Raw genomic sequence first — 15,823 nt, 5'->3', positions numbered from 1 at the left:
TGGTGGCATAAACTGTGCACTGGTGAAGGGTGTTGTACATCTTATGACAAACTCAATTATGAACAACTTTGTAACTTTGTATATCACAGTGATTCAATTAAAGAATTTATTTTTAAGAACTACCCTTATGCTTAAGATAAAAAAAAAACAATTGTAGACCAATATCCCTGGTGAAGATTGTTGTAAAAATCCTCAACAAGGGGCCGGTGAGGTGGCGCTAGAGGTAAGTTGTCTGCCTTGCAAGCGCTAGCCAAGGAAGGATCACGGTTCGATCTCCCCACGTCCCATATGGTCCCCCCAAGCCAGGGGCAATTTCTGAGCACTTAGCCAGGAGTAACCCCTGAGCATCAAACGGGTGTGGCCTGAAAAAAAAAACAACAACAAAAAATCCTCAACAAAATCTTCGCCAACTGTATCCAATCAAATCAAAAGGCTTAAACACCATAATCCAGTGGTTTTCATCCAGGAATGTAAAGATAATTTAATATATAAATCAATTGAGGGAAAACAACATATCAACAAAGGAAAGATAAAAATTACATATTTATATTAACTGACATGAGGATATATTTTATTTTAGTCCTACATTAAATATTACTGCAACAACAGTCCAGCACAGCCAGCCACAAAAGGGGTCTGCCCTTTGAGAAAAGAAAGACCCTAATTATGACTGGCTGACTGAGTCTATAAATCCCCACCAAGGGAAAGAGTTGGGGTGGAAGGTGTTGGCAATTAGAAGAGACAGTTGAAACGGACAGAATTGTTCCTACTCCTGGCTACAGCTTTTCCCTAGTTTTGACAGACCTTTGGCTACCATCGCCTGTATCCTTTTGGACTACTTATCCCCTTTACAGTGTATGCCTGTTCCTTTAACCTGGCCCTCTATCTAACTCTGGTCTCAAATACATCTCTCTCTTCCTCTTTCTCTCTCTCCTGACCTAGTGGGTTTGTCATAGGCCCTTGGGCTTCTCTATTAAAAAGGATTGAAATATTTTGTCAGAGTCTTGCCTGCAAGGCCTCTGTGGACACCAGCAATACAGGCCCATTTCTGGCAGCTCAGCTGATACTTTATAAGACCTACTACTCAAATAAAAACCTTTTGAAGTGGGGAAGTGGAGATAGAAGGAACATGCTTCAAAATAGTAATGGCCAAATACAGCAAATTTGCAGCCAATATCATATTCAATAGTGGAAAAACTACCTACCTTTCCTGAGATCAGGCACAAAGCAAGGATGCCTACTTTCACCACTCTTATTCAATATAGTTTGGAATTCTTTGCCACAGCAGACAAGAAAAAGATATTAAAGGGATCCAAAATGGAAATAAAATTAAACTTTCACTATTTGCTTATGGCATAACATTATATATGAAAAAGTCTTCAGAGTTTTTCATATATAATGTTATAAAAAACTTTAGAAACATAAGGAAATATTGCAAGGTAGCAGCTTACAAAAACTGACATTTTATATATAAATAATATTATAGCAGAAAAAGAAATATAAGTGAACTTTCAAAATAGTGTCTAAAAATATCAAATATCTAAGAAACACAACAAAGGAGGTCAAAGATTCCTATCGTGAAAATTATGTTACTGCTGAATAAAACAATCAGAACTGGAAAATTATTTCCTATTTATAGACTGGAAGAATCAACACTGTCAAAATGACCTTCCGATATAGTGAATAGAGCATCAAATGTGCTCAGAGTGTTGTAAATCATCACAGCAGCTTCATCATTTCCCATCACCATCATCTGATCAACTCTCTACTGGCATCACCATAAACACCAGAATCATGATCTTCATCACTGATGAAGGTTTTCATACACCAAATAGCTGGTATGCTGCCACATGACTGTTGTATAAGACAAAATTCTCCAGGAAGACCTCCAAATAATGCCATTTCTCCCTTCCTAACAACAAGTAAAATCAGAACCCACTCTGCAGAGTAAAGGATGGTAGGAACTTCCGGATAGTGGGGTATTATCTATAGTCTGAAATGACAACATGAAAAAGGGAGATGGTGCTGGGGTTAAGGCATGTGCCTGGCCTAAACCAAGTATATCTCTAGCACAGCACTGGCCTCCTGGGCATCACCTAGTAGATCCCTGGAGGACTCTGAGCACCTCCCAGGTAGCCCTAGAGGTCCCTGTCACTGCAGGTCCTAGCAGCACTCTGATTTCTGAACCCAGCACTCAGCCATGGGCTCTGTTGGAGAGTATCTCTGGGAATGACCTCTGGGCTCCCCAAAGCACTACTCAGAGCATTCACACCCTTGCCCTGGATGTCCAGGAGCAAGAAGCAAAGCACAGCAAAGATGGTATCTTAGAAGCCTGGGATTCTCATTATAGAGCACAAAGTAGAAGTGGGTCAAGAGGATAATCCTAGGCAGCAAACATGGAACTGTTCCTCTAGAGGACACTGGCACACTCACACCATGAAGCCTGTTTGTCCTTTTCTGGGGCACTGGCACACTCACATCATGAATCCTGTAACTCTAGGGTGCACTGGCACACTCACAAATGAGGCCTGGCCATGGTGCTGGTCCTTCCCACTCAGCAGTTGTACTGAGAACTATGAGCCAGCCAACACAGCTCCCCGTACTTCATGGACAGATATAATCCTGGGACATGCAATATCTTCAAATCCTGGATTTCCAGCAGTCAGAATCTGGTAAAGTGCCAACACTCCAACCAATTGTTGGTATCACATTCTAGAATACTCAGCTTCAGTGATTTATCTCCCCCTCAGACTAGCTGATCTGATAATTGAATTTTAGTTTGGGGGAGGCACACCACAAGGTGGTCAGGGGCCATTCCTGACCCTGTGGTTGGCCATTGCTTTCAGCAGTGCTGGACTCACACATGCAAGCTTGTGTATTCCACCATCTAAGTTATCTCATTGGCCTTGTACACAAGCATTCTTGTGATGGGATTTCAATCAAGACAAGATAATGCCAAAGGAAAGCCAACAGCCTGCCCTGGAGAGCTGTGCTATATACCCTGCCTAGCTTCTCTCCATTACATGAGTGCATGCTTTTAAGCCTGTTGCATTCTTGGTGTGATGCTTCCCTAAGTAGGAGGCGAGGCCAGGCCAAGAAGAAGGCAATAGAAGGCAATGGCTTTGGGCCAGAGCATTAACACAGTGGGTAGGGCATTTGCAGCTGACCCACATTCAATCCCTGACATCCCAAATGGTCCCCAAGCCTGCCAGGAATGATTTCTGAGAAGAGAGCCAGAGCACCTAAGTGCTGCCAGATGTGGTCCAAAAGCCAAAGGCCAAAACAAAAGAAAAAAAAATGAATAAGGCAGTGGCTTATTTTGCTTAGGCCTCAGTGTTACAAGCCACCTTTAGTACCTGGTTGCCAAAGGTCTTTGAAGTACAGTTGTTTAATATCATATTAAACAGACTAATGGATCTAAAAGAGTTGAATAAAATAACAAAAGTTGATCAGTCAGCACTGAATTCTGCCAGCTAGAAAAACTTCTGAACAGTGGTTGAGGCCATGGATCTCAAATCCCTCTCTCTATGAATATTGATACACTTCCAAATCTCAAAAGAAAAGGATTCTGACTTCCAAATTAATTACTTAAACTTAGTGAAGTAAGATAAAACAGACAGTTTTTCTTCCTCTAAAACTTCTACCCCAAATGACAGGTTCAAGAAACCAGTAACAACCTAAACTGAGATCAGTCAGTACTGAATTCTAGCAGCTAGAAAAACTTCTGAACAGTGGCTAGGGCCATGGATCTCTCCCCACGATCACTGATGCACTTCCAAATCTCAGAAGGATTCTGACTTTAACTTTTTTTTAATTATTTAAACTCAGTGAAGTAAGATAAAACAGGCAGTTTTTCTCCCTCTTTTAAATTCGAGTTCTCCTAAATATACTCAAATAAACAAGCTCATACATTCTTACAATCCAAAGATACAGAAGATAATATCTCTAAAACTCCGCTATCAATAAGTTTATAATTCATGGTTCTTTAGTAAAATTTTAACCCTTTATCAATGAGTGCAAATTATTTCTCCCAGTCTATGTGCTATCTTTAAAAACTGGTAGAACTTGGGGCTGGAGTGGTGGCGCAATGGTAGGGCATTTACTTTGCATGCGACTGACCTAGGATGGATCACAGTTAGATGCCCGGCTTCCCATATGGTCTCCCAAGCCAGGAGTGCATAGCCAGGAGTAACCCCTGTCAGTGGGTGTGCCCCCCCCAAATAAAAAAACTGGTAGGACATTACAAAACAAGAGCCAGACAAACCGATCAAAAAATGGGCAGCAGAGATGAACAGAAACTTCCTCAAAGAAGAAATAGAAATGACCAAAAGGCACATGAGCAAATAAATGCTCTATTTCACTAATCATCATCAAGGAAATGAACATCAAAACAACAAGATATCACTTAACACCAAGGAGACTGGCATTCATCACAGAGAGCAACCAGTGCTGGAGAAATATGGAGAAAAGAGACTCTCATTCACTGCTGGTGAGAATGCCAATTGGTCCAGCCTTTTTAGAAAATAATATGGACACACTCATAAAAAAAAAAACCTAGAAATTGAGCTTCCATAAGGCCCAGCAATTCCACTCCTGGAATTTTCCTGCAGAAAATGCTTCTGCAACCCTATGTTCACAGGAGCACTATCACAATGGCCAGTACCTGGAAACAATCCAAGTGCCCGAAAATACATGAGTGAATACAGAAACCATGGTACATCTATCAAATGCTAGAAAAACTACACAGATGTTAGGAAAAAATGAAGTCATAAAATTTCAGTACATAGATGAACATGGAATCACACTGAGTGAAATGAGTCAAAGGGAAAAGGAAAGACATAGGGTCCAATCCCAGGACCAGAGCTTTTTGCTGCTGGGAGGCAACTCTCACTAATACTATTTGTTAGCATCTATTAAAATTCAATATGGGGCCAGAGTAGCAGAACAGCTGGGAGGGTGATTGCCTTGCATGAGGATGGCCAGGGTTCAATATCCAGCATATCCCTGAGCACAGAGTCATGAGTAAGGCCTAAACACCACCAGTTGTTGCCAAACTCACCCTCCTCAAAAATAAGGAGAAAGTTTTTGGAGGCCCAGAAGCCACATCTACAGCATCCATGTGAAAGGACAGAATCCAAGGTGGGAACCCAGAACAGCAGAATCAACTTCTGGGCAATAGCAGTGGTGGTGGCAATGGCAGCAGAAGCTGCAGCTTTGAGGCCAGGAAGCCACATCAGAGGTGTCCAAGTGAAGGGACAGAATCTGAGGCAGGGACCTAGAATTATAAAACCCGCTTCCCAGCAACAGCAGCCATAGAAGTGGCCTCGGCTTTGAGACCCAGTAGCCACATCAGCAGTGCCCAGGTGAAGGGATAGAATTCAAGATAGCTCCACTTCAAGGCTGTGCACTTGACCTAGTCAAGGAATGTCAGCACAGGAGATAGAAAACACCACACTACAACTGCAACAATAGGGAAACAACACAGGCCTCCACCATGCTTAGATAATGAAAATGGTAGCTCTGATGACCAGAAAAGTACCAATCACCTATTTAGCCTCTCAGATAAGAACATTAGAGAAGAAATATGGAGGATATTCATAGAACTCAAAGAAAGCATGGAATGAACAGAATGTGCCACAAATAAGAATCAAAAATATAAGACTATAAATTAGAAAACTTCAAAATGAAATAATAGGGCTGAAACACTTGGTAGGCTAAAAGTAAATCCCACTAGAAAGCCACTCCAATAGGTAACAGTGGCTGAAGACACCAGTGATTTGGTGATGATCTGAAGATGAGATGCATAACAACTCCATACAAGAAAAGAGATTGGGCCCAGAGAGATAGCACAGCAGCGTTTGCCTTGCAAGTAGCCGATCCAGGACCAAAGGTGGTTGGTTCAAATCCCGGTGTCCCATATGGTCCCCCGTGCCTGCCAGGAGCAGACAGCCAGGAGTGACCCCTGAGCACTGCTGGGTGTGGCCCAAAAATCAAAAAAAGAAAAGAAAAGAAAAGAGATTGGAAAAGAGCCTCAAAACAAACAATTAGACAATAGAATAGTCCTCAAAAAATGTGAACTGATAAAAATAGAAGTCTTGATAAACTCAACAGAAACAACTTAAGAATCACTGGAGTCCCAGACACACACAAACACACACACACACACACACACACACACACACAAAACACATGAAGTATCAACAATCAAGAACATCATTGCAGATAAACTCCCAGAGCTAAAGAGTGCAAGCAACCAAGTCCTACAATGCCTGCAGAGTACTAGTCAAAAGAGATTCAAAGAAAAGCACCACAAGACACATCCTAATCATGATGACAAACCCCACAGATAGGGATGAAATACTAAAAGCAGCAAAATCAAAAAGGACAATTACATTTAGTGGAACATCCCTAAGAGTTACTGCAAATTTGTCAAGGCCCTAAGGCAGTGGTGGAATATAGTGATAAAACTCAACAAAATTAATTCATTGGCAACAGTGCTTCACCCAGCCAGACTTACATTCAGGAATGAAGGATTAACAGCTATAAAAATACTTAACAGCTTAAAAACTTTACAGACTCAAAACCAGCCTTCAAGTATGACTTGAAAGATTTACTTTAAGATAAGACAGACCACAAGACACAACAAAGTCCTACTAAAAGATGACACGAAATTCCATGACAAACATTTCTCTCAATGTCAATGGACTAAATGCACCAGTAAAGAGACACAGAGTGGCAAAATGGAACAAAAGGCTGAATTCAACATCTTGCTGCCTATCAGAAACACATCTGAATACTTAGGAAAAAAACATTCAAATTCAATGGTTGGAGGACAATCTTTCAAGAAAAAATTCCCTTAAAAGAGTTGGAGTGGCCATACTAATATTAGATGACATAGGCTTTAAACTTTAAAAAGTCATAAGGGACAGACATAGACATTTCTTAATAATCAAGAAATATGTAAAACAGGAAGAAATCACACTCCTAAACATATACACATCCAATGAGTGACCAGCATAATATTTAAAACAACCGCTGACAAACATGAAGGAAGACAATAACAACAACACAATAATAGTGGGAAACTTCAACATTGCTTTGTCACCACTTGATAGGTAAACCAAGCCGAAAACTAACACAAATACAGTAGCACTGAAAGGAGCAATAAAAGAAAGTGGTCTAGTAGATGATAGATAGATAGATAGATAGATAGATAGATAGATAGATAGATAGATAGATAGATAGATAGATAGATAGATAGATATTATAATTAGATAGGTTATTCTGCAATAAAAGAAAGTGGTCTAGTAGATGATAGATTAGATAGACAGACAGACAGACAGACAGACAGATAGATAGATAGATAGACATTATAATTAGATAGGTTATTCTGTACATATAACCTATCTATATAATCTATACATTAGGCTCTCCATCCCCAGAAAACTGGATACACATTCTTCTCCAATACACATGGGTCATTCTCCAAAACAAACCAGATGCTAGCCCATAAAATATACCTTGATAAAATAAAGAGGATAGAAATTATATGTACTACCTTCTTAGATCATAATGCTCTAAAATTAGAAGTAAATAACAAGCAGATACAGAGAAAAATTTTAAGATCTGGAAATTAAAGAGTTCACTACTGAACAACTGGTGAATCGGAGAATGAATAAATGAGGAAATTAGAAAATTCCTGGAAACAAAGAACAAAAACAAAATTATCAGAATTTGTGGGACACAGCTAAAGTGATACTGAGCGAAAAATTTATAGCTTTGCAAGCATTCATCAGGAAGGAAGAAAAGGGCCTACATTAATAACTCAATACACAGTTTATAAAATTTGAAATAATCAACAAAATAAATCAAAATTAAAGACATAGAAGGAAATAATAAAGCTTAGAGCAAAAAAATCAATGAACAGTTAATCCAAAAAAATCTGAAAATTCAATAAAAGCAAGAGTTGATTCTTTGAAAAGATAAACATGATTGATAAACACTAACGAAACTCACAAAGAAACAAAGAGAAACTTAATAAACTGAATTAGAAATGAGAAAGGGAAGATTACTACAGATATTACAAAAATTCAAAGGGTAATCAGAGACTACTTTGAGAAACATGCCACAACACAAGAGAACCTAATGGAAATGGAAAAATTATTGGACTCATAATCTCCAAAGTTTGAACCAAGATGATCTAGCATTTTTGTAACACAAATATGAATAGACCCACCTAGATCTAGCATATTTGTAACACACTACTGAAGAGATTAAAATGGTAATCAAAAGTTTTCCCCAAAACAAAAGCCCAGGCTCAGAAGGATTCACTAATCAATTCTTTCAAACAGTTTAAGAAGACCTACTGCCAATTCTTTCCAGGCTCTCTCAAGAAACTGAAGAACCAGAAACATGTCCAAATAGTTTTTAGTGAAGCAAACATCACATGATAGAAAAGCAGACAGAAATGCCACAAACAAAAAACACTACAGACCAATATCCCAATATTCCTAATGAACACAGACACAAAAATCCTCAATAAAATCACAACAAATAGAATCCAAGAAAGTCATACACCATGACCATGTAGGATTCATTCCAGAGATGCAAGGATGGTTCAACTTATGCATGTCAATCAAAAACGCCACATTAACAAAAGAAAAAATAAAAACCACATGTTCATATCAATAGATGCAGAGAAAGTATTTGATAAGGTCAAACATCCATTTATGATAAAATTCTCAACAAGATGGGAATAGAAGGAACTTTTCTCAATATAGTCAAGGTCATTTACCACAAGTCCATGGTGAATATGATACTCAATGGAGAAAAACTGCTAGTGTTTCACCTAAGATCTGGTACAAGGCAAGGCTGTCCCTCTCACCATTCCTTTGAAACATAGTACTGGAAGTACTTATCATAACAATTAGGCAAGAAAAAGATATCAAGGGCATCCAGATAGCAAAGGAAGAAGTCAAGCTCTCATTGTTTGTAAATGACATGCTACCATATTTAGAAAATGCTAAAGACTCTGCCAAGAAGTTCCTAGAAACAATAGATTCATATAGCAAAGTGGCAAACTACAAAATTAATACACATAAATCAATGGTCTTCCTATACACAAATAATAATAATAAAGAAATAGACATTAAAAAACAATCCCATTCACAATAGCACCACAGAAATTCAAATACCTTGGAGTCAACTTAACCAAAGAGGTGAAGGACCTATACAAAACTATAAAACACCACTTCAAGAAACAGAAGAGGACACAAAAAAATGGAGTCATATACCCCATTCATGATTGGGAGGTTTAACATCACTAAAATGACAACACTCCCCAAAGCATTATACAGATTTTATGCAAACTCTCTAAAGATCTCAGATCAAACACTCCTGAAATTCATGTGGAGCAATAAATGACCATGAATAGCTAAAGCAACCCTTAAAACAAAAAAAAAACGGGAGGCATCTCTTACCCCAATTTTAAATTGTGTTACAAAACAGTCATTTAAACAGCATAGTATTAGAATAGAGACAGAGTCTCAGATCAACGGAATAGTCTTGAGTATTCAGAGAATGTCTTTCAGACATACAATCAACTAATTCTTGATAAAGGAGCTAGAAAGGCAATATAGAGCAGAAAAGCCTCTTCAACAAGTCGTGTTGGGACAACTGGTCTGTCACATGCAAAAAAGTGAACTCAAATATAGTTCAAGAAAATAAGCATACCTTGTGGGAGGGAGGCAAACTCAGACTTCCATCTAACACTACGCACAAAGGTCAAATCAAAATAAATTAAAGACCTTGATATCAGACCTGAAACTATAAAGTATATTAAAAAAAAAAGCCCTAAGCAAAACACTCCATGACACTGAGGCTAAAGGCATCTTCAAGGATGAAACACCACTGTCCACGCAAGTGGAAACAGAGATAAATAATGGGACTACATTAAACTGAGAAGTTTCTGCACTTCAAAGGAAACGGTGACTAGGATACAAAAGTCACCCACAGATTCGGAGATATTATTCATTCAATATCCATCTGATAAGGGGCTAATTTCTAAAATACACAACATACTTACAGAACTTAACATGAGAAAAATCATCTAACCCTATCAAAAATGGGGAGAAGAAATGAATAAACATTTCCTCAAAGAAAATACAGATGGCTGGGTCGGAGAGATAGCACAATGGTGAGGCAGTTGCCTTGCACACAGATGATCCTAGACAGGCGCTGGTTCAAATCCCAGCATTCCATATGGTGGAGCGATTTCTGAGCGCAGGGCCAGATCTCATATCCTGAGTGCCACCAGGTGTGATTCACAAACAAACAAATAAAAATACAGATGGCGAAGATGTACTTGGGGAAATGCTGCATATCATTTTTAGTCAGAGAGATGCAAATCCAAACAATAATGAGATACATCATGCCACAGAGACTGGCACACATCAAAAAGTCCAAGAACAGCTACTGCTGGTGTGGATATGCAAGAAACGAACTCTCATTCACTGCTGGTGGGAATGCCGTCTAGTCCAACCTTTTAAAAAACAATACAAATGGGCCCGGAGAGATAGCACAGCGGTGTTTGCCTTGCAAGCAGCCGATCCAGGACCAAAGGTGGTTGGTTCGAATCCCGGTGTCCCATATGGTCCCCCGTGCCTGCCAGGAGCTATTTCTGAGCAGACAGCCAGGATTAACCCCTGAGCAACGCCGGGTGTGGCCCAAAAACCAAAAAACAACAACAACAACAAAAAAAAAAAACAAATATTCCTCAAACAAATAAAAATTGAGTTCCCATATGATCCAGCAATACCACTCCTAGGGATATAACCTCGAACTACAAAAACCAATATAATAATGTCCTCTACACTCCATTGTTCATTGCAGCATTATTTATATTAGCCAGAATCTAGAAACCCAGATGCCTGACAGCAGATGAGTGGCTAAAGAAACTGTGATATATCTATACAATGAAATACTATGCAGCTATTAGGAAAAAATGAAGTCATGATATTTGTCTGTACATGGATGGACATGGAGACTATTATGCTGAGTGAAATAAGTCAGAGGGAGAGAGGTAAATACAGAATAGTCTCACTCATCTCTGAGATTTAAGAAAAATAAAAGACAGTATAGTAATAATACCCAGAGACAATAAAGATAAAGGCTGGAAGGATCAGCCCATGGTATGAAGCTTACCACAGAGTGGTAAGAGCAGTTAGAGAAATAACTACAGTAACAACTACCATGACAATGATAGAGCAAGAAATATAATGCCTGTCTCAAAAACAAGGAGAGGGTGTGGGAGGAGAGGAATGGGGGACATTGTTTGTGGGAAAGATGCACTGGTAAAGGTATATTTTATGATTGAAACTCAACTACGAATATATTTGTAACTACGGTGCATAAATTATTTAAAAAATAAAATAAAAAATAAAAATATATAGATGAACATTCTTTCAACTTCCTTAGCTTCCAGTGATTGATAGTCTGACCCCAGAAAATCTGGAAGGTCACATCTGTGCTCACTTTGACCCATGCATAGAAAAGGGCTGGATAGCAGCTGGTAGGCAGCATTTCCATTCCATTGTGAAGGAAAAACCAGAAAGTCAGGTTACGTCCTTTACTCCAAAGTTTTCTTTACTCCAGGCAATTCCAACCTGAGAAGGTCCAAATTCAAACTCACAGGGTAGGAGCCCTGGGTGTGGAGGATGAGGAAGTGGGGAGTAGGTGAGCCTGGGGAGCAGCAATTCCTGCTTACTCCATAAGATCTGTGTCACTTGAACAGGCTACTTCCCTAACATCTGAAAATAGCTTAAAGAGAACATCCATCCCCATGAAGATGGAAGGATAGCCTAGAGCAATGCCAATATTTATCAACAAAATATGGCAGGTAAGGAGCATTCAGGGCCTCACCACAGTTATATCAAAGCAACAATAGAAATAGTTTGATGGTTGTATCTAAGCAACAATGGGAATAGGATGATGAAGAGCCAGTGTTCTTACTGCACAACTTGTATGTATAGACTTTTAGGAGAGAGGCAAGGAGGACAGATGATATCCCAGTTGCATGAACAGCCAACAAACAAACAGGGTGTAGAACTTTGCTCTGCATCCTGGTCTGTGCTTCCTTGAAGCTAAGTTTCTGAAACAGCTCATAATACACTCACTTCTTGCAAGGTTTCAGAATGACCATCTATGTTTAACTAGCCTGGCGTGGTCTTCTCTGTGTAGAAGATTCTATATGCACATTTCCTCTAAGGTCTTTGCACATTAAGTCCCTGCCTCAAATGCCCCCATGCCCCAGTAGCCCTCTGCCAGGTTTACCCTGACTGCTCCAGGTGACAAGTAACCTCACTTGTCTTTGGATCACAGTCAGGGTGCCTCAGATTTAATCCCCAAATTGGTGCCCCCACATTCATTCAGGTAGCAGTCACATAGTCTGTCCAAGTCTCCAAGCTATACAAAAAGCCATTTTCCAGTGTAGACCCTCACCCACACTACCCAGGATAAAGGGTCAGGCATATCCAGCCTCCACATTAGTATAGCATTGCCTGCTGGGCACCCAGCCTCCCATAACCCAATTCCTCCCCGCCCCTCAGCCCAGATCTCCTGAACCTAACCCTGTAAGCAGTTGCCCCTGGACCATAACTCACATCCCACCTGTGCAGCATCTACCTATAGGCATCACAAGATCTTCTGCCTCTGGGAACAGTCTCCCCACACCGTAGGACAGGCTAAGGTCACCTCAGAGCAGGACTCACTTATCCTACTCCTCACCCAGGCTCCAGTAGCCTCATGCTGTTTCAGCAGACATGGTGTGAAGGAGGATGCCTTCCAGAATCTTTCACTGCCTCATTGAGAAGCCCACTCTGCCGAAGGGCCAGAATTGCATTGCAAACAGTCAGGATTCACCACCCACTGCTCCTGCTTTTCACTGGACACTGTACAATTTAATAGAATTTCCTCTAAAGAAGCAGGAAGGAGGCCAGGCAGTGTGGAGGACCCATTCCCACCCCAGCACGAACAGAGGGCTCCTTGTACAGCCTATATACTCCCTATTTATGCTCTCAAACAGCAATGAGGACATGTAGCCTGCTCGTCCAGAGGAACCGCCCCTGCAGATGGATTTTTTGGGAAGCTGCCTTCCCAACAGACTGTTCTTACGAGCATCAGCAACACTGGCTCACCTGGTCTCACAGGGGCTCTTCTGGGGTCTTCCGTGTCCCGCAGACCACTGCCCAGGCCTTCTGGGGGCATAAGGCCATTGGCCTGGCCACTCGAGGTATTTATGTGAGTGGGGACAGGCTCAAAAGTGGGGTCCAGTTCCAAGATCAGTCTGTTAAGCTGCTCAATAGACTGGTCAATATCCAGGGTAGGTGAGCCCAGAGAGGGGTCAGTGCTCAGCTCCATGCCAGTCCCATTCACAGCCGCTGTGTCTGAGAACCTGGGTCTGCATGGCCTGGCTGGAGGGGGCCGCTGTGTGTCCTGGGGTGGTAAGCTAGGGCCGCCCCTATGCACAGTCGCCCTGCTGTTGCCCCCTTGCACAGGTGTGACGTGAATACTGGGCTGGGCCTGTACCACGCCAGAGCTGTCGACTTGGCCCCGACTAACCAGCCTGCCCTCTGCATCGGGGGCAAAGCTATAATGATGAGCAGCCACCATCTGCTGCTGGCGAACCCATGTTTGCGTGGAGTAGTTGCTCTGGCCATAACCCTGTGTCTGGGCGGACACTGATGGCTGCCTCAGAACGGGCTGGGCCTGCTTGGGCTCCTGACCCCCAAAAACCTGCTCTCGCTCAAAGGTCTCCACACCAAGGCCCAGGCCTGGGGCAATCGGTCCACGTGGGTCTTCCCCAGGGCTACTGCCAAACCCTTCAGACAGAAGAGAGTTCTGGCTACTCTGGTGGCAGGTAAGTGGTCCCAGGTGAGCTGACGGGTGTCCCTCTGAGGAAGACAGTGTCCCGATGCTGTCCACGCTATGTAGGTCATGACCAGGCACCTCATCGTCCAGGATGTCCGTCTCCCGGTCCTTGGGCATGGTGTCACCATTCACATGGACCTGAACGGGCACAATGTGGCGGGTCCCACTGTACTTGCTGTGAGCATCGCTCATATCCTTCAGGGGGCTTCCAGGATCTTCTAAGCCAAAGCCACTAAGGAGTTGGTCCAATTCTGCCTTCTCCTGGGGGCTTAGGCCCCTCTTAGATCCAGGTAGTCGTTCCTCTGTTCGGTCTGTTCTGGTGGAGGCGGTGGAGTGGCCAGAGTCACTGCTAACTGACAGCGTGTGGTCTCCGTGGTCTGGGCTGCTGGCAGGAGCAGTGGCTGAGGGACCCCCTGGGTCTGAAGTGCTCTTCTTCCTCACCTTGGCATACAAACTGCCATCTACAGGGCCCTGTGTGTGCAGAACTGGGAGCGAAAAAATAAGAGGGAGACTGATCAGTGGAGGGAATGGCAGGACTCAGGGCAAATGATTCACAACAAACCAGCAACAAAAGCCACATCCAAATACAGCTCTACTATCCTCAAGGTAAACACCAGGATGGCATGGAAACCATCTGAATATTCTGACACTCAGAAGCTAGAATTCTTCTGTTATTGTGATGTAAAAAAAACTGCCACTTAGAAGTAGATTCCCTCACACTTGGAATCCTGATGAGAGAGGACTGTGCTCATGTTAGCATCTACTGCACTATAGAGCTCAACTTCACCTTTCCAAGAACGCACATGCGTGAGACAGTTTGTAGTCATCGATCTAGCCACAGTCTCTTAAGCCATAGAATCAAGGAGCACATTCTTATTAAACACAGTATCTGTGTTTGTTGTTTGTTTTGGGGCCACACCTGGCAGTGCTCCGGGATTACCCCTGGATCTGTGCTTGTGATAACTCAGAGGGGATTCAGGAGACCCCGTAAGGTGTGGAGATCAAACCCAGATTGAATGCTTGTAAGGCAAGAGGCTTTCCTCTGTCCTATCTCACCAGTTCCTTTGTGTGTATGTGTTCAGCACCAACATTCTGTGCCCAGTGAGTGTATAGTACTACTACAGGGCTCCAGAGCTGCTCTGCCTTCTGATCTAAATGTACTTGAGCACCGCAGGCAAACCTGAAATTCAATTATGCTGGGCAGACTGGAACATACATAGCACAGAGGACAGGGCACTTTCCTTGCACATGGCTGACCCAAGTTCAATCCCCAGCATTCTATGTAGTACCCACGGCATGACAAGCATGATTCCTGAGCACAGAGCTAGGAGTAAGTCCTGAGTATTCTCACACCCCCCAAAATAACAAGCTGATCTGTAACTAGAGCAATAGCACAGCGGGTGTGGTGCTTATTTTACATGGACTGACCAGGGCTATATCCCCAGTATCCCATAAGTCCCCTGACCACTGCCAGAAGTGATTTCTGAGCATAGAGCCAGGAGTAACTGCTGAAAACAGCCAGGTATGGCCCCAAAACAAAACAAAAACAATAAGCTACATTAAAATTCTCACTTAAACTGGAACACAGCCCAAAAGTGCTAGTGAATCATTTTCGAGAAGATTTCCTTGACCAGATCCATAGTAAAAGTCCAAAGGAAGGATACTGTGGAGATGAGGAAGATGGTCCTTTCATCAAGGTGAATTTGCCCTTGTATGGTAATGAAGGGCCCACACTACTCTATTTTTATTAGTGGCAGAAATCTGAAAATAATAAGTGTTTTCAGAAAAGCACATACATACAATTAGCAGGAAAGCACCAGCTTTACCTGGGCCCAGCACTGCCCTTACGATAAAGAAGACAATTGAGAAGAAGCCCTGGAAGTTAAAGCTCTCTCAC

At 42.0% G+C, this 15,823-nt stretch overlaps 1 protein-coding gene across 2 annotated transcripts in view; it reads right to left on the bottom strand.

Moving 5' to 3' along the window:
- TNS3 (tensin 3) overlaps positions 1-15,823 on the bottom strand; it is a 148,923-nt gene that overhangs the window by 37,139 nt on the left and 95,961 nt on the right. For both annotated transcript variants that reach the window (XM_049789605.1, XM_049789606.1), the window contains exon 15: positions 13,194-14,411. In XM_049789605.1, the coding sequence (XP_049645562.1) occupies positions 13,194-14,411 (1,218 nt within the window). The remainder of the gene's footprint in view (positions 1-13,193; positions 14,412-15,823) is intronic.

Source organism: Suncus etruscus, chromosome 15 (genome assembly GCF_024139225.1).
Source record: "Suncus etruscus isolate mSunEtr1 chromosome 15, mSunEtr1.pri.cur, whole genome shotgun sequence".
Taxonomy (NCBI): Eukaryota; Metazoa; Chordata; class Mammalia; order Eulipotyphla; family Soricidae; genus Suncus; species Suncus etruscus.
This window is presented reverse-complemented; position numbering and strand designations above follow the sequence as displayed.